Consider the following 25,010-nt stretch of genomic DNA (forward strand, 5'->3'; position numbering starts at 1 on the left):
TCATTGGTTGGACAATGTCGCCAGTGAAGGCTTTGAGCGGCATCGGGGCGGGGCACAGTCAGTCTAGGCTGATTCCCATCTAGACAAGGCCTCCCAAAACAGGATGTTTGCCGAACTGCCGTTGTCGATTAGGATCATTCGGGTCGTAAAGTTTGCAACTTGCATCGTTACCACCAACACGTTGTCATGCAATGTAAGGATGCCTTCTTCATCCTTCTCGCCAAAGGTTATTGTGGCGTTCCCAGGATGTCGTGGCGTCCTGATGGGTGTCCTCGTCATTGTAAACACTTCTTCGTAGTAGGCCCTCCGAGCATGTGCTCTTCTGGCCGACGATGTGAGCCCCCCACCTGCATATCCTCGAGTGATTGTGCGGATTTTTCCGATGCCAAAGTTAGTGATCAATAACACTCTAGTAATGGAGAAGGCTTAGAGAATTAGGAGAAATGGTCAAAGGTTCAAAGAGCCTTCCCGTGGGAGGGATGACTGTTATTTATACCTGATTCGGACTCAACTGCTAAGGGAGGTTGTGGAGTGTCAAGTCGTACCTGAGTCAAACCTGCTACCACTCCTCTCCTTGCCATGACAATGTGTTAGTCCACGGCTCAGACTGCCAAGGGAGAATGTGGCGTGTTAGATCGTGCTCAATTAGACCTGCCGCCACCATCCTGCCATGACAGGGTGTCAAGTTGTGGCCGAGCCGTCCTGCATACTCTGGCAGCCCGCCATTGCGTGTCGGGTCTCTTGACATGCGCATTGAATGCGACATGCCTCGGATCTGACGTGCCCACGATCGAGCATGTCCAACCGTATTCATACAGTGGGGTAGTCTGCATGGTACCTTATGGCAGGGCTCGGTGGGTCTCCGAGTCCCGAGATGGGATTCTTGGCGTATCCGAGCTCGGTGCCAAAGCCTTTCCGGATAGGCTGGCAGTTATGGGCTCGGTACGCGGCCTCCCGGTCTGGGTTTCTAGCCTACGCCAGGGTTCGTCGGAGGGGCTTGGAGTTCCCGTAGCTTGATCTCTTTGGACCTGGGCCCTTCTAAGAGAAGGGGGCCCCTCACATGTAATTCAAAAGAACACACATGGACCCAATAATTACATGATTTCTTGTCAGAAAACTAGAAGCAAAACTTCATTGCGATTCAAAAAATCATACAGGAATGCAGAAAAGTAGAGAAGACAAACCCAGTAGGACGATGATGCTTTGGTGATCGTAGAAAAATAAGTGTCATAGGGTACAAGGACTTATTGGAGAGTCTTATTTGGTATTATTATTATTTTATATTGCTTTGGTATTTTGAGTCATGGGTATTTTTGAGTCTTTATAGAGATTTTAATTTATTTTATTGAGGTATTTCTTTTGTGTCCATACGAAGGAATATGGATATTTGTGTTGAACAAATAAATTAATATTTTATGGAGTCTCTGAGTTATTTATAAATGTGTTATTGGAGATAATTTTAAGTAACAGGAACTAACTCTCTGGACTTCCAAGACCAGGGCGTTACACAAAGAGTGCTCTTGGTTGGTCTGATAGGTTAGTCTCAAATGGAAGACGAGAAATCGACTTTATTTTAGTTTAATTTTGGGCCCTAATCCTTTGCGTCTCATTTGTTTCTAAAAAGAATACGAGGCTGATGTGTCAATCTGTTATTTGGTGGTGTAAAAGCAAGCTTTTACACCAAATTCAGTTCGAAGGTTATCTCATAATTTAATTTCTTGTCATAGTGGTTTGATGTATAAATATTTATGTTTAAATAGAATAATAAAAAGGATAAATCATATGTTAGTGTGTGGCATGAAAATGATGAGTAGCATCTCTCTTATCAATATACTACATGAATCCTGATGAAAAAATATCATTACGTGAGAGATTCTAAAGCAATAGTCATCAAATATTAATCTTTGTGCTTTCATCAGGGGTATAAGTTGCAATACTTGAGAATCGTAAGAAGTACGAGTATTCAAAATGTATCATTGGCCGTGCCACTAATGCATTTGAAAGTTGTTAATGTATAGTAGAAGTTAATCAATAGCAGAACATGATATTCTTGTTGCTGCCTGAATGACACCTATTAAGGTGGATGTTGATAGGAATAAAAAGTACTGATGCTCAATTCTAAACTTTATTCTAGTTGCAAGTTCACACTTCTTGTTAGATTAATGTTATGATTTTATTACACGATTCACTTTCTAGAAGAAAATATCAGGTGGGCTCAACTACTTAAGAGTTCTCTAACAAGATTTTAGGCCCATCCAACCCTTTGCTCAGCCCAACTAACAAACCAAGCAAGCCTAACAGCCCATCCTGCAGAGACGTCTCGTGAATTTAATACTCGTCAAGTCGTGAATCGTGATGGTTTGTCGTGTTTCTTTTGGTTCCTTTCCCTTTTTCTTTGTTTGTCGGCCACATGCAATATGCCAAGAGAGCTAATTAACAAAGAAAGTTGGGTAAAGTGATTTGCGAATCCACTAACTCGCCTTGATCTCATTGATGTATTTATTTGACTAATTTCTCATTAATTTCTTCACTGTTTTTTTTTTTTTTTTTGGCTTTTAGCGTCGAAACAAAAGCTCATCATAGCCTCGAGTTCCTTTGTGAGACGAACAGATCGAAACCTTGATCGGTAAGTCATTCTAAGAAAATATCTACAAAATCGAAATGCAATACCATTTATTTTCTTAAGAAAAGCCAGCTAGATTTCGGGGATTCAAGAAAGAGTAAAATGCGACATCTAACTGGCTACTCTCCCAGAAGAGATGGATTTAGCGAGTGCGGCAAGAAATCTGAATGCAGATTCTGCTCCTCCTCCTCCTTCTTCTTCAACTATAAAAATAAAAAATAAAAAATAAAAGATCCAGTGTAATGTCTAAAAGAAGATATATAGTTTATGAAAGTATAGTGTAATGTCTAAAAAATATAGTGTAATGTCTAAAAATCCAGTGTAATGTCTAAATATTTGTTCTGAATTTACAACAAATATATATGAAAGTAGGTTATGCACTTCACAAGGCTTTGGAGATCTTTTTTCCCTGCCTTGGACTCGAACTCAAACTTTGGGCAAATATATATGAAAGTAGGTTGTAAAATTGTATGAGTGTATATTTGAGATTGCAGTGGAAAATATAACTTAAGGCTTTAGGACTTATAACTTATAACTTAACTAATAAGTTCTATATTAAAAAGTTATTTATTATTTGATAACCATGTGTTTACAACACTTTTAAACATGTTTCATTTGTTTGGAAACAAATTAAAAAAAATGTTTTATGATGTAGAAAAGATGATCATTGATTTTTTTTTTTTTATAGATTATGAACATATCATTTAAAGTTTAAAAAATTGTGATTAGCTTAAAGTTATATGGGTATTTTTGCCCATTGACAATTTTTTTAAAATTTGAATTACATTTCATATTATCTAGAAAAACACGTTTGAGGCAAAATACTAAAATGATGTTTTTCCTCAAACATACTTTTTAACTTATTTGAGATTAAAAAATACTTTAATACGTAATACTCAAACAACTTAATTTTAATATTATAGAGTTTTTAAGGCTATTTATGCACTTTTAAAAACTCCTAACACAACTTCAAAGAGACCCTACATCTGATTTCAATTTAACCTTTTTTTTTTAAAAAAAAATAACTACTTAAGACTTCCCTAACAAGATTTTTGGCCCGTCGTTTCCTTTCTTAGACGTGTGAATGTCATATTCATCAAGTTGTGATGGGTAGTCCAATAACTATATTGCATGGAATGGTAGATGGCAAAGAGTTTTGCTACACAACCTCCACCACACTCCACACTCCACACTTTTTTAAATTTTTAATATTTTTTTTAAATTTTTTTTTAAGTTTATTCTTTTTAAATTATTTCAAATTTTTTATTTATTATTCATATAATAAATATTTAATAAAAGAAAAAATAATAAAAATTAAAAATAATGTGGAGTGTGGAGGTTGTGTGAATAGTAGGAGGTTGAGTAGATTTTTTGGATGACAAATTGAATGATGGTTCCACCTCTTTGTCGTGTTTTCTTAGGCTGAGCAAAATTTTAAAAATCTACGGTTTGTGGGACAGATTATGGTGATTGTGGTGGTAGAAGTTCTTGAAAAACTAAGCACGGGTGTCAAAAAGTAGTTATTATCTATAGTTTTTAGATAATAATATCTTTGTGTGACATATATAGTATTGTTTGGATGAATGTTCCTATATCTAACAAAAATAATACGCGCATTTGCGTGTGCAAATGATATATTAATAGAGAAATACTCAAAACGTTTGGATGAATGATGTACACCCCTGCAGTTTTGCTCTACTCAAAACGTCAAACACTCGCAACCAGCAATATCAGGCCAGCTTGTAGCTATACCGAGGTTCGTGCATTGTTGTGAGAAACATAGAGCTGTAGATCTTGCGTTTCCCAAGGAACTCGAAGCAGAGATTGATTGTTAGCTCTCTCATTCTCTGGTTCTTCGAATTCTCTGTTTTTGTTTGCTGCTGAATTCGCAAGCTTCGTGCCTTGAACGTGTTATCTGCGCATGAAGCCTGGGAGTGCTTTGGTAAGCTTCATTTTTTTTTTCTGGTTTACGAAAAGCAAAGAAAATCTCCATCCTATGGAAGCAAATTATTGGTTAGAAACAGTTGTCTGTTTGGTTTCTGTGAAAAGAAAGAAAAGCAGAACTTGGAATTTGAAAAACTTTTTGTTGTCTTTGTTCCAAGGAAGTGGAAATGATCGAAGACTCACCTCCATCGGGATAGAAATTATTATATTTTCCTGCATATTCTCAGGGAAAGAACATTACTTTTTTGTGGTTTTCGTTTCTTGAGACTCAAACAAAAGCCCCTTCTCATTTTGCTTTTTGATCCATTTTGTTTCTCAGAACTTGTTTCTTATATTCATTTACCTCTTCTTTTCTCGCACCCTCTTTTGTCCTTTGCATCTCTATTATTTTTTTCAATGCTTATACAGCAGAAAACCATGCAAGTTTTAGCTGGTCTTTACTGCATTGAAGCATTTTGTATCAGTATTTCGGAGATTGAATACACAAGGAAATGTGCTTACTTTTTGATGTGTTGGTTTGCAGATTTGCTTTGCTTGGTGAGATTCAAAAGATTTTAGGAGATGAATAGTTCGGAGACATAGAATCAGCAGATTCTTTGCTCCAACGAAAATCTAAAATCTTATGAATTGACTATTATAGATTGGTTCTATAGAGTGGTGGAAATAATGGCTATCGGATTGTCTTCTATCATCCCGAGGTTGCAAATGGAGGAGAATGGAGAAGAGAACGAGAATCGACGGGGAGGAGAAGAAAATGGAGAATGGAGAGAGGCAGAATCATACTCATGAAGATGGTAATTAAGCAATAGTTGACAGTTGGACTATTGAGAGAATTGCCCGTCGAATGTTTATTTCTTAATTTTCTGAAACTTGTCATGAATATATATATATATATATATATATATATATATCTCTCTCTCTCTCTCTCTCTGTTCTCTCTGGTTTAACGTGACTGAAGACGAAGGAGATGGCGAGGTTTAGAGGGGTAAAAATGGTGTTGGGTTTTGTCTGAACCTCAATTATAAAGCACCACAACGAATGCCCATATTTTTAAATTTTGTTTTAATTTCTAAACTATATACAAATAACGTTGTAATATGAAATAATTTGTAATTATTCTAATAAACGATCGCAAATTTGTGTAAAATTTTATTATTTAAATGTCAAACTTTAACGTATCGAAAGCTGTGTTAATATAGTATTTTATTGTATAAGGGATAAATGGATGTTAATATAGTATAGTATTTAAAATTAGACACACAATTGATGTTATAATATACAAAATTTCGTTCTATCAATTCACCAATCATTTGAAAAATGATTTGTTTAAAACTAGACAAACAATAAAACTCTGTAAACTTTGTAATAATACCAATCATTTTAAAATTGATTTTTTAAAACGCTAAACACAATAAACTCTATATTATACAAAATTTTGATTGATGTGTTATTTATACGGTGTTCGTATAAAAGATAAAATGTCTATAATATATAAACGTCTTCGAGAAGGTTTGATATATTGTCGATGTGGGATTTCTATTGAAAAACACACTCCTTTTCTCCACAACATGATTACAACCCACGCTGCCACGCTCACTGCTCCTCCTGCTTCATTTCTTGGTACGTTCTTTGATATGATATTCCTTTCATTTATTGGATCTTGGTTAATTCCTTTCATCTATTCTGGAAAACATTACAAGTTAGAAAGTGGGGCATGCATGCATTGGGGTGCTGGGTAGGGTACAACCATTGCAATGAATGGGGCATTGGCCTAACATTTCCCTAATTTTGACCGTTACAATGAAACGTTGTTACTCCCCCTTCAAAGGACCCTTTCCTTCATATCATAAACCCTTCTCTCTTCTCGATTCATGCAAATCAATGGAACAGATCAAGCAAGCACATGCCCAGCTGATCACCACCGGCCTTCTCCTGAGCCCTATCTGAGCCAATAAATTCCTTGAAAAGCTTGCCCTCTCAAGCTTTGGCTCCATTCTGTATGCACGCCAAGTGTTAAATCAAATCCCCTTTCCAGACCTCTTCCTCCACAACACAATGATCAAAGCTCATTCACTGTCTTCCACTTCTTCCCACGACTCTATGATTATATTTCGGTCAGTGGTCCGGGGTCTGAGCCTTACGCCTAATCGTTACACTTTTGTGTTTTTGTTTAAAGCATGTGGCAACAGTTTGGGGGTATTGGAGGGTGAGCAAGCTCGAGTTCATGCCATAAAAATTGGGCTGGAGAACAATGTGTTTGTTACCAATGCATTGATTGGGATGTATGCGAATTGGGGCTTGGTAGTGGAGGCCAGAAGGATGTTTGATTGCAGCGTGGAGCGGGATTTGTATTCATGGAATATTATGATTGGTGGGTACGTAGGGACAAGTGATATGGATCAAGCTCTGGAGTGGTTTCATCGAATGCCTGAATGAGATGTTGTATAATGGAGTACTATCATAGCTGGTTACGTCCAGGTTACTGTATTTGAAAAAAAAAAATGACTATATGCATGCATTGCAAATGTTTTTTTGACACCTTGGTCAAGAATGTTGTTGCAATGCATTGTTTTCCTTTTCATTTCAGAACAACATGCCCCATTGTTTACGAATTACCTTTGCACCTCTAGAGTCTAGTTGGAATGAACATAAAGAGTTACCAATCCAAAAATGTTGTTTTTCTTTTATTAAACATTTTTATGGCCGGTGGCTTTGTTTAAAAGAGTTAGTGGTTGTTATCTTCAGGTGGGTTGTTTCCTGGAGGCCTTGGATCTCTTCCACAAGATGCTGCAAACAGGTCCTAAACCCAATGAGTTTACCCTGGTAAGTGTCCTGGCAGCCTGTGCAAATCTAGTGGCATTGGATCAAGGAAGGTGGATCCATGTCTATATTGAAAGGGGTGAGGTCAAGATCAATGAGCAATTGCTAGCTAGCCTAATAGACATGTATTCAAAGTGTGGACAGATAGAATTTGCATCAAAGGTTTTCTGCAATGGACGTGGTCTGAGGAGGAAGGTTTGGCCTTGGAATCCCGTAATTGGTGGTTTTTCAATGCATGGAAAATCCAAGGAAGCAATTGAAATTTTTGAACAAATGAAGCTTGAAAAAGTTTCTCCGAATAAGGTGACTTTTATTGCCAAGTTAAATGCTTGCAGCCACGGAAATATGGTCGATGAAGGAAGAGGTTATTTTGAGTCCATGGCAAGTTGTTATGGAATTGAGTCTGAGATAGAGCATTATGTGGTGTATGGTAGATCTACTGGGCCGTGCTGGATTCTTGGAGGAAGCTGAAGAGATCATATCTAGCATGCCATTGGCTCCAGATGCTGCCATATAGGGAGCATTACTTGGTGCTTGTGAAATCCATAAAGACATGGAAAGGGGAGAGAGAATAGGAAAGATATTAAAAGAACTAGATCCTAACCATATCGGCTGTCGTGTTCTTTTGGCTAATATTTATTCTGCTTCCAGGAGACGGAATGAAGCAAAGGTAGTGAGAGAGGAGATTGAATTAAATGGAAGAAAGAAAATCCCAGGTTGCAGCTCCATTGAATTAAATGGTGTGTTCCATCAATTCCTTGTGGGAGATAGATCCCATCCCCAGACTAAACAGCTCTACCTGTTCTTGGATGAGATGACAACTAGGTTGAAGATTGCTGGTTATGTTCCACAATTTGGAAACGTTTTGCTCGATATTGATGATGAGAAATATAAAGAGACAACCCTATCTAAACATAGTGAGAAGTTAGCTATTGCTTTGGGCTTGATGAACACAGCACCCCAAACCCCAATTCGAATTGTAAAGAACTTACGAGTTTGTGGGGACTGCCACGAAGCAACAAAGTTCATCTCAGAAGTTTGTGATCGAGAGATTATTGTCAGGGACAGGATTAGATATCACCATTTTAAAAAGGGAAGCTGTTCTTGTAACGACTATTGGTAGACATAAAGATCGGGTTTGCAATGGATCCAAGCCAATCTCAGATTGCAAGTTGTCCTACTTTCCTGCACAATATACAAGAATTTGGCTCCTGTGCATCACATTCTTTCAGCCATTTTTCTGCTGAAAAGGTACCACATCGAATTGGTAATTCTAAGAGTGCTTCATTTTTTAAGTTGGCGGCGCCCTTTTGCTTAGAGAGTGAGTGACAAAGGGCTATGTGTTCTGTGACGTGATGAGATACATGGGCTTTTACTTGAGAGGACACGAAGCCTAGATTCGTTGGGTTATGCATGGTTATGAAATGAGATGAGAATTTCTTTCTAAAATCTGTATTTAAAGTTTTGCTCAAGGGACGTGATAGGGAAAGCCAATGACAGAGCTACAGATACTGGAAACATGGAACAAGCGAGCAACAGGCATTTGAATGTTCAACGGGATGTACTGGAAGCAAAACAAGGCATACTGGAATTGTCAATATAGATGAAAAGAAACTGCTTTAGGAACCTTCAGAGAGACAGGATTTGTGGAGGCACTGCAAAGGGATCACATTAATATATTACACTCTGTAAACGGCAGGCAGTTGTGTGGTTTGAGGTTTCTCGACACTAACACAATCTAATGATATGGTTCTATGTCTATGAGAATGGATAAAGGGAATAAATACTGTTTAAGATGTTATGAAGCAGGGCATAGCGGAAGAGCCAACCAAGGATCGTAACCTCTTCCATGTTTGTCTTTGAACATTCAAAGGATTGTTCTCAAAAATCCAATTTATTCCTATTGATTGACATGAAATGATTTTAATATGTTACCACATATAAATCAGCTTCTCTTCCATATTCTACAATGACTGATCACTTGTTATCACAGAAATCAAGTGAGAAGCCCAAAAGAATTAATATGTTACATTCCCCCATTTGGGTGGGGAACTCAACCTAAATCCCACCATGTTAATTCAGGTACATAGCCAGCTAGCTTCAGCAGCCCATCCAACTGAGCCAGCACCAAGTAAATTTCATTATAAGTTGGGTGAGTTTTATCAGATGCTGCAAACTGATGAATCTTCCTTCCCATTTCAATCCAACTGGATCCAGGACTACTCTTTTCTACCCCTAGATATTTCATGGCTGCCCGGATTTTCGCAACCTCACCCCGTCTATTTACTTCGGCATACAAATTAACCACAAGGTTGTAATAGCCACTGTTGTTTGGCTCTAAAACCATGAGTTCATTAACAGCAACATGAGCAATCTCCATGTTCCTATGGAGCTTACACCCACCCAACAAGGCACCCCAGATAACGGAGTTGGATTCAACTTTCATGCTTCTTATCAACTCTAGTGCATCTCTAAGCAAGCTCGCTTTGCTCAGTAGATCAACCATGCATCCATAGTGTCCAACTTCATGCGGGATCGAATAATCACTGCCCATGCTCAGAAACCTCCTACGGCCTTCTTCAACTAGTCCTGCGTGTGTGCAGGCGCTCAGAAAATTGATAAAAGTGACCCCATTTGGTTTGATCTTCTCCCTCTCCATCCTACTAAACATCTTTAGTGCTTCATATGCAAATCTGTGAACTGCAAGCCCTTCAATTACTGAATTCCAATAAAACAGGTTCTTTTCCCGCAACTTGAAGAACACCAAAAGTGACCTATCTAAGCTCCCACACTTGGGCATACATATCAATCAATGCAGACCCAATATAAACATCAAGATCAAACCCATTCTGCAATGCATAAAGATATATTTAATTTCCTAAATCGAGCACTCCAAGATGGGCACAAGCCGATATAGGAGTTGCCACGGTCACTTCGTCAGGACTGATCCCATTGCTTGTCATTTCATTGAATACTGCTAATGCTTCTCTATATCTCCTGTTCTGAGTATAGCAGGTGATCATGGTCGTCCACGAGATTATATCCCTTGCGGGCATCTGATTGAACAGCAACTCCACAGACTCCACATTCCCCACTCTTGCGTACCCATCAATTATAGCGTTCCATGTAGCAGTATTCCTCTCAGGCATCTCCTCAAACAATCTCCTCACAGAACTCAAATCCCATGCCCGAACATGAGCCTAAACCATCACGGTCCATGTGAAAACATCTATTTCAACCATTTCATCAAACACCCTTTTCGATGTACCAATTTTACCCAAATTCGAGTAGAAATCAATCAAAGCAGTCTGGACAAACACATGTGAACTAAACCCATTTTTCCAAACTTGACACTGTATAGCTTCACCGAACCCAAGAGCCGATACTGAGCTACAAGCCTTGATCAACGACGAGAACGTATAACTCGTTGGCATAACATCAGCTCTTAACATATCTACGTAACACTCCAAAGCTTGAGCTGGATAAAAACAACGAGCAAAGGCTCTTATCATCGCATTATAGACAAAAACATTTGGATTTTCCATCTGTAGAAATGTTGAAACTGCATAGTCTATTTTCGAAAGGGCCGAACAGGCACCCACAAACTGGTTCAGCAAGAAACAATCTTGGTTTTGATCATTGAGGCATATACATATTCCAGGTTCTTTATGCTAGAACATTTCTTCAGCTGATTAAAAATAGTTTCTTTTTGGGTGGGTGGGTTTGGCAGATGAAGTACTATTTTTCGCAATTGAAATACGGTTAAGTTTAATTGCAGATTTCATGAACTTTGGTGGTGAATGGGAAGCTTCTTCCTATTCATAGCTGTTACCTTTGAATGATTGAGGTAGGCCCTGTGGTTGAAGAGAATCGCGAACAAACACTCCGTTGGGTAGTGGAGTGTTCTGATTTAATTTTTATTTTTTATTATTTTTTACTTAATTTTTATTATTATTCTTTTAATAATAATGAAAGGAAAATGCTAGTTTGTCCCTCACTTTGACCACTTGTATATTTATATTTTTTAATTTTTTTTTACTTAATAATTAAGAAAGTAATTTTTCGTGTATTGGTATATTTTTTTTAAAAAAAATATTTAAATATGTTAAAAATTTTTGAAAACAAAAATGAGAAAAAAATAAAAACACACATTTGGCCTAGCGGTTAAATTGAGCGGGCTACTCTGAGCGGCAGAGTAGCCCGACTCATAATGAAATTGTTTGAGTTAAAATATTTTATTGAATTTTGAAAAAAAATAAAAAAATTTGAATAAAAATATTAAAAGTCAAAAAATTATTTTTGTTTTAAAGTTTGAAAAAGTTATATTAATTTTTGTATTATTTTAAAGTTTTAAAATTGTATTGATCTTTGTGCTTGGATAATGATTAGATAAAAAGGTTAAAAATTTGAAATTGCGTTTGATGTTTGGGAATGAAATTATAAAATTATTTGAAAATTTTGAAATTTCATATCATGATCTCTACGCCTAAACATCCCCTGGGAATGAAATTATAAAATTATTTGAAAATTTTGAAATTTCATATCATGATCTCTACGCCTAAACATCCCCTAAACGAGCAGATGATCAAGAATTAACAGTTTTCTTCTTCCCGTTCTTGTTTTACAGGAACATCCTCTTTTACTTCAATCTTGTCTATTTGTTCTTTCTACATGTTCCCGAATTCTGTCAATTGATTTCTCTAATCATCTTTAAATGAAACCGATCGAACAAACACCATCACCAACGCCATCTACATCAACTATAAGCAGAAGTATTCTAACAAACAGAGAACTTCTTGTTTTGCAAGTTTAAGTTCATACCTCTGATTTGCATTTGGAACAAACGTTTCGAATCAAGCAATTTCTAGTCTATTTGTAATTTAATGCACAATTTCTAGTATATATATATATACTATGATAGTATAATACTTTAAATGAAAACATAATAATATATACATATTATATTATATATGTACATATATATATATATAATATTTTATAATACTTTACTATTAAAGTATTACATATGATAATATATAATTATGATAATATATAGTACTATAAATATGAGTTTGTACTTAACTAATATATATCATAGTCTATATTCCATTATACTTTATTATGCTATATATGATACTATATATATATATATATATATATGAGAGTATAGATTACTAATATATATGTGATCGAACATATTTCTCTATATTTTATTATGCTATAATATATATTTGAGAGTATATATGTGAGTATACATTACTAATATATATAATCTTACATTTTTCTTTATATTTTAGTATAGTATAATACATATGATACTTTATAGGATATTATTATTTAATATGTATATATATGTGACGTCACATGCAGCTGCTTTCAAGAATTAGGCCCATCTATCCCTTTGCAGCTCAGCCCAACTAACAAACCAAGCAAGCCTAACAACCCATTCTGCAGAGACGTCGTGTGAGTTTAATATTCGTCAAGTCGTGATGGGAAGTCAAGCTTGGAATAAATTAAAAAAGCAAACGACATTATTGCATGGAATGGTAGATGGCATGTTGAACGATGGTTCCACCTGTTTGCATGTCGTCTTTCCTTTGGTTGCTAACACACCCTGATCTTATTTCTCTCTACTATTCTTCGTCACTTTCCCTCATTTCCTTTCATTCCTTCCATTACAAACCAGAAACCATGGCTGAGCTTGCAGGCATATTTGTCTCCCCACTCCTCCAAGCATTTTTTGAAAGGGTGACATCTCGTGAATTTGTTTACTTTTTTCGACGAGAAAAACTCGACCAAGCACTCTTGAACAAACTGAAGATAGCTTTGCTGTCTGTGAATGTTGTGTTTGAAGATGCAGAGGAAAAGCAAGTGGTAAATCCCAACGTAAAAGAATGGCTCGATGAGTTGAAAGATGCTATCTATGATGCAGAGGACACCTTGGATGAGATTGATACCAAAGTCATGCGTTGCGAGTTGGATGCTGAATTTCATACCACTACAAGCAAGGTACGAAAAGCCATCTCTACTTCTCTTAAAGTACCATTTGTCAAGAAAATAGAACCAAAGATAAAACAAGTGCTTGACAGATTGGAGTATCTTGTAAGTCAAAAGAACAATATGGGTCTAAAAGAAGGCGTTCAAGGAAATCCATCTGAAAGATTGCCCACAACTTCTTTGGTTGAAGAATCTGGTATTTGTGGTAGAGAAGATGATAAGGAGAAAATTATTAATTCCTTGTTCTCAGATGATGTAAGTGGCAATAAGTTGTTTGTGATTGCTATTGTCTGTATGGGGGGACTCGGCAAGACCACCCTTGCTCAGCTTGTATACAATGACGAGAGCGTGAAGGAACATTTTGACCTTAAAGCATGGGCTTGTGTTTCGGATGAATTTGACGTCTTTAAGGTAACAAAAGCAATTCTAGAGGGAGTAGGATCATCCGCTAATGGTGATGGTAAGACTCTAAATTGGCTTCAAACTACGCTAAAGGAGAGTTTGACGGGAAAGAAATTTCTACTTGTTTTAGATGATGTTTGGAATGATAATTATAGTAATTGGGAGGTCTTAAGTAATCCCTTCAGATTTGGAGCACAAGGGAGCAGAGTTTTGGTAACTACACGTGAAGAACGAGTAGCATCGGTTATGCAAACTACTTTACCTTACTATCTGAAGCCATTACCAGAAAAAGAATGATGGTCACTTTTTGTAAGACATGCGTTTCGTGGCAGTATCCATCCAGAGCTAGAAGCACTTGGAAGACAGATCATGGAAAAATGCAATGGTCTGCCTTTAGCAGTCAAGACAATTGGAGCTCTCTTGTGGTCTAAAGTAGATGCTGATGATTGGAATAAAATATTAAAGAGCGAGGTGTGGGACATGTCGACTGAAATTATTCCAGCTCTAAGATTAAGTTATAAATATTTGCCCTCACATTTAAAGCGATGCTTTGCTTATTGTTCGATATTTCCAAAAGATCATTTTTTCTCAAAAAAGAAATTAGTCTTATTGTGGATGGCAGAAGGTTTCTTGCAAAAATCTAAAGACAAAACAATGGAGCAAGTCGGTCATGATTACTGCTCTGATCTGGAATCGAGATCGTTATTATTTCAACAATCAAGTAGTGTGTATGATCCAGATTTTGGAACGTTTGGTTCAAGATTCGGAATGCATGATCTTGTCAACGACTTAGCAAGATTTGTATCTGGGCAATTTACCTGTAGAGTGGAGGGTGGCAATTCGCTCCAAGTTACGAACAAGACTCACCATTTATCAATTGTTGAAAACATCCCAAAGACGTTAGAGGCACTTTACGAGGCCAAGGGGTTACGCACTTTTCTCCCAATAGATGTTGGCAGATTCCCACATGTTTTGTGGCCCATGTTGAGATTCTTACGAGTGCTTTCCTTTGCATGGAATAGAAATTTAACTGAGTTGCCTGATTCAATTGGCAAAATTAGACATCTACGATATTTGGATCTGTCTTGCACATCAATTAGAAAACTACCTGATTCTATATGTAAATTGTGCAATTTGCAAACATTGAGATTAATGTGGTGTCTGAATCTTACTGTATTACCTAGAGATATGCATAAACTCGTTAGTTTGCGTCATCTACATTTAATTGAAACTCCCATAACGGAGATGCCGTTACAACTGGGTAGACTAAAATGTCTACAGACTTTGGATAAATTTGTTGTCAACAAACATTGCGGATCAAGCAATATTGGGGAGTTGGGGAAGCTTGAATATATTGGGGGGAATCTCTCTATTGAGAACCTCCAAAATGTCAAATCTCCTGTCGATGCTTTGGATGCAAGATTGAAGGATAAGAAGCACCTTGAGTACTTGAGCTTAGGTTATTGGGACAATACAAGTAGCAATATTTCAGAAAGTGATCAAATAACTGTATTGGAGAGTCTCAAACCCCATACAAACCTGAAAAGTCTCAGAATCAACAAATATGGTGGTAAAAACTTTCCGGATTGGATTGCTCATCATTCCTTCTCTAAGATAGAATATATTTATCTCAATGATTGTAAATATTGCCACATCTTGCCATCATTTGGACAACTACACGCTCTCCAGAGACTCTACATCAGTGGGTTTCATGCAATTGCAAGAGTGGGTATGGAGTTCTATGGTAGCGATTCTTCTACGTTTAAGCCATTCGAAGCCTTGAAAGTTCTAAAGTTCCATGACATGCCAGATTGGGTAAATTGGTTATGTTTTGATTATGAAAATGAAGGTGAAGCTTTCCCTCGTCTTGAAGAGCTTGAGATTGTTAAGTGCCCTAAGCTAACAGGAGGGTTGCCCATCCATCTTCCTTCTTTAGCCAGACTTAAGATTGTTGAATGTTCGCAGCTGGAGGCCTCACTCCCAAGGTCTCCTACTCTACGTCAATTGGAGTTAACAAATTTTAATGAGGTTCTGTTAAATGAATTGTCATCTGGATTATTGCAAAAACTGGTACTTAAAGGATCTGATGCATTACGGTCCCTACCGGAGGGAATGATGGATTCCAGCAGTCCTCTTCAAGAATTGGAAATCGATGGTTGTAGCTCACTCATGTTACTTTCCGATGATGGTCTACCCTCCACATTAGAAACTCTTAAGATCTCAAACTGTAAGAAGTTAGAATTCCCAGTGCACTTGAACTATTCATCCCTCAAAGAGTTGTACTTGGAAAATAGTTGTGATTCTCTTAGGTGCTTTCCCGTAAACTTAATCGCAGATATCGATGTTTTCACCATCGAGGGATGTGAGAATCTGGAGTCTCTTACTGATTCAGAACAACATGAAACTGATTCAGCCGCCTCGTTTATAAGAATCAAGAATTGCCCTAATTTCGTGTCATTTCCAGATGGAGGATTGCGTGCCCAAAAACTGAAAACATTTGAGATACATGATTGTGGGAGTTTAAGGTCGTTGCCTGACAAGATGCACCTACTCCTTCCATCTCTTGAGTCATTATCTATCAAAAAGAGTCCAATGCTGCAATCATTTCGTGAAGGGGACTTGCCTACCAATTTAAAATCGATTTCCATCAAAGATTGTGACAAACTCGTTGCCTATCGAACGACATGGGGTCTACAAAAACTCCACTCTCTTCGAGAATTGTCAATCCGTGGCAAATGCGAAGATGTGGAGTCTTTTCCAGAGCCGGCGTTGCTGCCCATGACTATGATCAGTCTTACCATCTCTGGATTTTCAAATATGACATCTCTAGACAAGAAGGGCCTTCAACACCTCACTGTTCTTGAAGAATTGTGTATCCATAACCTCCCAAGGTTTAAGTTCATGCCAGAAGAGAGATTGTTTGACTCCATTTCTACTCTGATCAAACTCACCGTCTCTAGAATTCCAATTATAACATCTTTGGATAACTTGGGCCTTCAACACCTCACCTCTCTGAAGATGGTGGTGATCTGTGATTGTCCTAATCTGAAGTTCTTGCCAAAAGATGGGCTTCCTGCCTCCATTTCAACTCTAGATATCAGGAGATGTCCACTGTTGGAGAAACAATTGCAAAATAAAAAAGGAAAAGAATGGCGCAAGGTTGCTCACATCCCTCGCATATCGATTAATTTTCGATTAATTTGAATGGATGGCAGCGATTGTACTACATTCACCTTTCAAAGTAAGGTACTTTCTTTCCCAACCGTTTGTCATTATAATTCGATTATTTTTATCTTGAAATAAATAATTTCTACAAGTCTCAAACAGAAAAATTCAACATAATTTCTTTGAAAAAAGTAGATTTCTTTATAAAAAAGTGTAAAACAAAAAGACCTATTATTTTTTTATACTTCATTTTTTTTTTATAAATGAAATTGCATGAAATTTATATATTTAGGCATTATTCTTTTATTTTAAGTTGGCTTAAAACTATCTTTGATGAAACATGTTGAGTATCTCTAGTATGGTCTGTAGGTTTCTTTCAGCTGCATACGTCTCAACAGATCTCAATTTGACGTGGTATGTTATATTATAAAATTATTTTTATTGAAAAGTAGATGTAAGCTCTCGTATCAATCTCATTTTCAGCTTATTTTTCTGATTTTCATTTATTGTTATATTAAAAAATTATTTGTATTTTTCTCCTCAGATATCAGTTGAAGAGATTAGGTTTCCATTAAACAATATAAAGAAAATGATCTGACAGTAGTCTTATTTTCAGATGAACATGATTACATCTCACACGTGGAGATCAGATAGAAAATCAAAGTCTAAAAGGTGGGTGTTGGAAAGAATTCGACGGAGATTGGGAAAGTCAAATCCAGAGTTTGAGAGAAGAAGAGTTCAATCGATCAAATTCAATTTAAAGTCCAATAATGTGGCTTGATTATGGCTGTTAATCACGGCTTAGTTTTGCTTGAAAAGTGAAGGAGGCTGTCTTTTCAACATTTCATTTATGTTTTGATTGGATCGAGATTAATTTGGTTTTGTTTTGCACTGTCTTAGCAGTTACATAAGCTATGCGTATTGTGTCATTTGGAATTTGCGTTTTTTGGAATCTGCTGGCTTTTTGGATTAGTAGGATTCATTGGATATATTGTTTTAAAAATAAATCTATTTGCAGGTCTTTTTGTTTCTAAATTCTGGAAAAAAAGAGAGAATATATTAAATCAGTATAAATATTTAAAAAAAAAAAATGGCGAAGCAATTGGTAATCAATCCTTACTTTTGATAGAAAGAAAAGTTATTTTATAATTAATGAATGGATTAATTGCAGGTCAACCCACAATAAATCTGTATGCATCACTTAGCAAATTTTATAATTACCATATTTTTCACAAATAAGGTACATACATATGATGCATAGTTGATCAATTAGCTTCTAATTATCATATTAATTAATTATTTGAAGAGTAATGTTCAAGTCCCACACTCACAACAAGAAATACAGTTATTTGCGACGCTCCATATCGCCACAAAAAGGTATCCAATTTCTCCGCAAACTTCAAAGTAGCTGTGAAAGAAGTGCCACAAAATGTATCTTGTAGTGATAAATTTGCGACAATATTTGTTGACGCAAAAAGTCATATGTCCGGTCGCAAAACTGTACAAACCATGTTACATTTGGTTGCAAACACTAATTTGCGGTGCTTTTTGTTGCTGCAAACTATTATTTGCGACCAAAATATATTTCAGACAATCAAAGATTGTTGGAAATGGTATGTTACAAAATGTGAAAAAAAAAAATTGTGTTGAGACCTCTTACAAAAAAGGAAAAAAAAATACACATATTACGTTATATTACAATACATAAAGTAATTATACAATTGTCTAACTACACAATGCCAGATTTTAAACCAGAATTTAAGAGAAGAAAAAAAGAAACCATATAAGAGACAATCCAAGACATAGACTTAGAAACATGAGAAAGCAAATCCAAAAGCCTATTAAAACTGAACCTATGTCAGAAATAAAAATTACAAAAAGAAATAAAGAAAACTCCTAAAACTCAAGGAAATGACAGGACCAACTAAATAGGCTGACATTTGCAATGATTGTTGACACAAAAGCTTGAAAGCAAAACACAATTTAGAGAAGAAACAACAACTAATTTACTGCATATATACATAGGAGCTAGTGGAGATATGTAAAAAATACACTTACCAAGTAGAAAATATCTTAGGAAAAACAGTGCGTAAAAAGGCCCAGCCTTTGTCTTGGTAGTTCCCGCACGATGCCGTTTTGGAGGTAAGAGTCTTTCTTCCTCAGCTTTTCTTTTTCCCCCTCTTTCTCTTTTCGGTTTCTCTTTTCTGATTTCTCCCGTGTCCCTCTCTCTCCCGTAACCCACTCCCTTTCCCGAATGCCTCTCTTCTCTTCGTGGGGTCTGTTTGTGAGTCTGAAGTTCATGCACTAACTTTCTCCATTTTCCTTTTCCCTCACTTTCGGTTTTTCTCTCTTAGGCGACGTCTCGCTCTCTCACGTTCCTTCTTCACGGCAGATTTGTGTTCTCTCTTCAAGCTCGTATCCTTTCCCTCTCTTGTGCAGTGTCTTCATTTTCAGGTTTCCCTTTTTCCTCTCAAGCCGACGCCTTTGCTTGTTATTTGTATTTTTTTTTTCTTTTCTTTTCTGCAGTTCTCCTCTGTTACTGCGGTTCGGTGCAGCTCTCTCTCTCGCGTTCTCCTCTGTAACTGCGGTTCGGTGCAGCTCTCTCTCTCGCGTTCTCCTCTGTTGCTGCGGTTCGGTGCGTCTCCCTCCCTCTCGTGTACCTTGGTTTCTGCAACTGGAGGTTCTCTCTTCAGACGCGGTTCTCTCTCTTTTTCTTGGTGATTTTCTGCCTTCAGGTAATTTTTCCCCCTCTCCTTTATTCTTCATGTTAGACCCTGGTTTCCACTCTCTTGGCCGACCCTCTTTTCCCCATCATTGCAGTTTTTGTTGTGTCCGTGGATTGGTGTTGGCTTTCGGTTCGTCCCGTGCGCTTTGTGTATTGTTGTGCAGTGGCTTTCGGTTTCTCTTAAGCATTGAGCCCGTAAGTCTTCACTTAAATATATATAAATATATATATATATATATATTTTGCTCTCGTGAGATATTAGAGTTGATTTTGGGTTAGTTGGTTGGGTGTTTTAGAAATAAATAGAAGGGAGTTTTGTTGAGTGCCGAGTAACACCTAGAAGTGTTGGGGTTTTTCTGTTATGGAGTTGTGAACGGAGATAAATGTGCGATGTGCAATGTCGTTTTGGTTAAATTATTGGCGATTGCTTGGGATTATGAGCTACTGATATAAGTGTGATTTATTGATGAGTTGAGTTGACTTTGGTTTTATTGGTTGTGTTGGATAATATTAAGATTAGTATATGGTACTTTGGGTTGAAATGCAAGCTGTCCAGATTACTATATGGTGGTCTTAGTGAGTTGTTTTTGCTATATTATGGGTTGAGATTATGAGTGTTAATTATTAGATGGACGTTATGTCAATTATCGTTTAATACTCAGTGTATATTTTGTTTCTATCAATAGGTGACGAGATTTTTAGAGGTCGATTTCAAGACATAGATAATTCGCTGCAAAAGTCAGGTAAGCGGGGTTCCTATGCTAGGTTTTATACAAGTTAATAAAATTGAGGTTGATTTTATGAAAAACTTGCATATTTTTGTGATATGATGGGAACTTGTGAAATCAAAGATCAACCTCGATCACTTATCTGCATTATTCATGAAATCTGTATGAAAAATGAAAAATATGTTCTAAATTACTGAAACCAATTTAATATTTTTCAACAAAATTTTATGTATTGCAGCTTTGTCTCATGCCAGCAATTTTAATGCAGTTATATATTCTTGTTGATCTCACAATGAATTTCAGCATATAATTTCTGTAACGCCCCAAACCCGGTTGGTCTGGAGACTTACTACCTGTCTTTTAAGAACTTATTTTCCAACACAACTAAAATAAAACTCAAATCTTTAATAGAAAAACTCAATATCAAGAGTTCTAAATAACCACATTGAAAACTCCACAAAGTCATTACTGCAGCTAAAATAAACTAAGGAGTCCGAAATCTCCCGGTAGTCATAACAACCCAACCAATAATTTCATAAAACTTACTGAAACCCAAGATATAAATAAAACTCAAAGACATTATAACTAAGAACATCAGAATCAGAAGTCCTTCTTCTAACAATATCTCCTCAGCTTAAACACGTTCACCAATCTAATCCAGGTCCTCATTTGGACTATCTACATCATCTGAAAAATATTATAATGATAGGGGCTGAGTTATCAACAACTCAGTAAGCAGAAGTCATATGCTAGCGTGCAAACATGAGCATTTACAAAGTATAGCATGCAGAACAAAATATTTTCCAGAGTTATCATGCAGAACAGGACATACTTTCAAAAGTAACAAAGCGATGGTTTTAAGACAAGTAAAACTCATAATACTTTGGCATAACATAAACTGAGTATCATCATCAGATCCAAACAGAGCATCAAACAGAGCAGAGACCATGTTTCACCCCCGTGGTAGGGTTGTGTTAACCCCGGTGGCCAAACCAAGCAGAGGTGAAATCTTTCCTTTATTCTTCTCGGAGCCCCGAGTGTGCACACAGGAAAGACCACAATAAAACTACTTTGTTTCCAAAGTGGGTGCACTCAGAGATAGAGAAGTTGGTACCAACCCAAACAGAGCAGAGCAGAGCAAAGCAGAGACAGAGTCAGATATGAAAACCAGTACACCATGCCAAAGGTTTTTAGATGTTATATCAAAATAATATAGAGTATCAAAACAGAATCAGACAATTTACACACACTGAACACAAAAGCCAGAACATCTTTTCAAATAAATGTACAACTTTTCATATTCTCAATATCACTCATTTTTCAGATTTCAGAAACCACATGACAGAATTCAGCTCATGTCTACACAATGCATGTCAGAACATATTTTTTTCTTTTTCACACAGATTTCATGAGTATGCAAATAAACGACCGAGGTTGGTTTTGTTTTTCCCAAGTTCTCATTTCATCATAAAAATATGCAAAGTTTTCAGAAAATCAACCTCAGTCTCAATAATTAGTGTAAGGCCTAGCATAGGAACCCCGCTTACCTGACTCCTGCAGCGCATTTATCTATGACTTGAATACGGTCTCTATCCGTCTGATCACCTATTCATAAAAATAATATAAACTAAATATTAAAGTCCAACAACATAAAATTGGTCTTAGACAACTTAAGACTCAATTTCTAGACCATAATTCAGCAAGTTTAATCCAACTCAAACAACCAAATAACAATATGGACAGCCCACACTTCGACCCAAAATATTCTATACCAATCTCAGTATTGTCCAATACAAGCATCAAAACCAATGTCAACTCCGATTATCACTAACTCACACTTATTTCAGCAACTCATACTCTCAAGCAATCGTCAACAATTTAACCAAGACGACACTACACACTACTTTCTCTCTGTTCCCAACTCCACAACAGGAAAAAAATATCTCAACACTTCTAGATGTTAAAAGGCCCCAACAAACCCTTCTAAACATTACCAAAACACTAAACCAATAATTCAAAAATATATCATCACTTCCTAAAATCACCAATATTCACCATGACCAACGTCAAACTCAAAACACTAATATTTAAACCCGAAAACAGCCAACAAATTTCATAGCATAAATCAATCTCACACAAACAACTCCATCATCCAATCCAACCGATCCCCTTACTCCTCGGAACTCAGTCCGACACAATCAATAAATTCACAATAAAAATGAATTAGCGCAGAAATACATTTAAATCTCAAAAGTTCTTTGGGAAAAATACTTACAATGCTATAATATAATTTTTGAAAGATCACGGAGGTGGTAGAAACGGCGACGCAGCAACAAAACAGTGCCAAATGCACTGTGGCCGTGGGTCTCAAAAATCCACTTTTGAATGGGTGTAAACGAAGACCCGAGATTGATAGGATAGGGCTTAGGGATGTCGGTGAAGTTAGTGGTGGTGGTGGTTGGCCGTGGGTGGCGGCGCAGAGGGCAGTCGAAGCCTAAAATACCCAAAACGGAAATATTTATGGTGTGGCTTCACCGATGACAGATCGGAGGTCTGGTTTGATGCATTGGGTTGCTAGGAGGTTGAGGATGATGTGGTGAAGAGATGGTGGCTGGAGGTGACGTGACGGCGGAGCAGCGGGGCAAGGAATGCCGCGGCTTCAATGGGCACGTAGTGGCTAACGGCGGCGCGGCTGGGGCTGGAAATTGAGGGGTGGCATCGTCGGCGGATGGGGAAGCTGGGGAAATTTTGAAATGGAGGCAATGTCGGCCACCGCCGGCTCACGGCGGCGCTGGGGTGAGAAGGAGGATCGGACGGAGAGAGAGAGGAAGGGGGGTTGCGACGCGCGGGAAATAGACTAGGGGAGAAGAAAAAAAAAAGAAAAAGAAAAGAGAAAAGAGAAAATATAGGAAAAGAAATGAGGTCCAATCCTCACATCATGGGTCACAAAAATGATCCAACGGAAACAATTTTAAAACAACAAGTGAAATAAAATAATTCAAACGTAATGATTAAAATGAAAATAAATAATTAAACCCCACAACAAGTTAATTTAATTTGAGAAGAAATTTAAACGTATAAAAATAATTAATTTAGAGAAAGCACTTCAAAAATAATTTTCGTAAACTAAAAATCATAAAAATAACACAACTAAAAATCCAACAATTTTAAAACAAGAGAAAATTTTTTTAAATTAATAACAAATAATCTTTCAATTAAAAATACACTAAAATACGGGATGTTACAATTTCAGCATATATTAAAAAGTAGTACTATGAATGCTAGGAAAAGATCTATTTCCTGCCGCAATCCAAACAACCAGTACATATTTTTAATTTCCTTTCACATTGAGTATAAAGCAAAATTATTAAATCAGGACATGTCAAGTTTTCAATCAAGTAATTTGACATATCATCTATTAATATCAACAAGTCAAGTAAAAAGAATGAGTTAATTTCAATAACTAAATAAGGCCATTTTTTAACAATCTAATTTCAATTCAACTTACTTATATAGTTATATGGTTGTAAAATAGTAGGAATCTAATTTCAACTTAATTTCTTTTTTTGGAAAAGAACTACTTGAGTTCCCTAACAAGATTGTTGGCCCATCCATCCCTTTCTTCAGAGATGTGTGAATTAGGTTTGTAGTATTTTCTTTCGTTCTTTCTTAAGGTTGAGCAAAAATTTAAAAATTAGACGGTTTGTGTTGGGACTGGGCGGGGGAGGGTTTTTGGAGGGTTTGTAGTGGGTGCGCTGCACCGCTGGTTGCATTGGAACTGGATGTGGTGATTGAGGTGGTAGAAGTTGTTTAAAAACTACGCATGGGTATCAAAATGTAGTTATTATCTATAGTTTTTAGATAAAATATCTTTCCATGACATATATAGTATTGTTTGGATGAATGTTCCTATATCTAACAAAAACAATACGTGCATTTGTGTGTGCAAATGATATATTAATATTGAAAACTCCAAACATTTGGATGAATGACGTACACCCTGCAGTTTTGCTTTACTCAAAACGTCAAACACTCACAACCAGCAATAGACCAACTCGAAGATCATGACCAACCTACAGATGAAGTCAGATAAACGATTTCCATTGTACAGTAATCTAAATATTTATTTCAACAACTTTCATCTGACCATGTATCAAATTAATATAAATACAAATGTAGTTATACATGTACGCACAATATTATACGTATTGAGTTATTGTCCTATTTTATCATTTTTTTTTAATTTGAGTTTCAAATTTTAAATTTTAAGAAAGGTCAATATTTTAATTAACCACTTTCTAAATCAGTATTCAAAATACAATACGATGGATGTGGGACACGCTTCTTCCAGACATCCAAACCAAACCCAAACTACCACCTTCATTGCTCCTCGGGTTGCAATCGATCCGAGCCGAATAAAGCTTTTGAGTTATCGAGTCAAGCCGGACTCAAATAACTCGAGTTGAGAGCTCGTCGAGCCGAGCCGATTTCGAGTTGATCAAACACAAGCTCGGGCTGAGTTGAGTAATTTATCGATCTTTATTTGTACTTTTAACGAGCTTGAGCCGAGTCGAGTTATTACTCGAGTTTTGTTTGTGCTCTTATA

At 36.7% G+C, this 25,010-nt stretch overlaps 1 protein-coding gene and 2 pseudogenes across 1 annotated transcript; 2 read left to right on the plus strand and 1 right to left on the minus strand.

Moving 5' to 3' along the window:
• The first annotated feature begins 4,186 nt into the window (after positions 1-4,186).
• On the plus strand, positions 4,187-8,021 carry LOC109001098 (pentatricopeptide repeat-containing protein At4g18840-like). The gene is made up of 3 exons (XM_035690003.1): positions 4,187-4,565; positions 5,091-5,361; positions 7,313-8,021. Exons 2-3 carry the CDS (start codon positions 5,329-5,331, stop codon positions 7,856-7,858), a joined length of 579 nt encoding a protein of 192 aa, XP_035545896.1. The 5' UTR covers positions 4,187-4,565; positions 5,091-5,328; the 3' UTR covers positions 7,859-8,021.
• A 45-nt stretch (positions 8,022-8,066) lies between these two features.
• LOC108986036 lies at positions 8,067-11,138 on the minus strand (annotated as a pseudogene).
• A 1,849-nt stretch (positions 11,139-12,987) lies between these two features.
• Positions 12,988-17,950, plus strand: LOC109001096 (annotated as a pseudogene).
• The last annotated feature ends 7,060 nt before the right edge of the window (positions 17,951-25,010 follow it).

This window comes from Juglans regia, chromosome 5, assembly GCF_001411555.2.
Source record: "Juglans regia cultivar Chandler chromosome 5, Walnut 2.0, whole genome shotgun sequence".
Lineage (NCBI taxonomy): Eukaryota > Viridiplantae > Streptophyta > Magnoliopsida > Fagales > Juglandaceae > Juglans > Juglans regia.

Coding starts and splice junctions, on each gene's coding strand:
- LOC109001098 (XM_035690003.1), top strand. CDS start 5,329: ATGGAGAGAGGCAGAATCATACTCATGAAGATG. Junction 5,362..7,312: donor GAATCATACTCATGAAGATG/GTAATTAAGCAA, acceptor TGTTATCTTCAG/GTGGGTTGTTTCCTGGAGGC.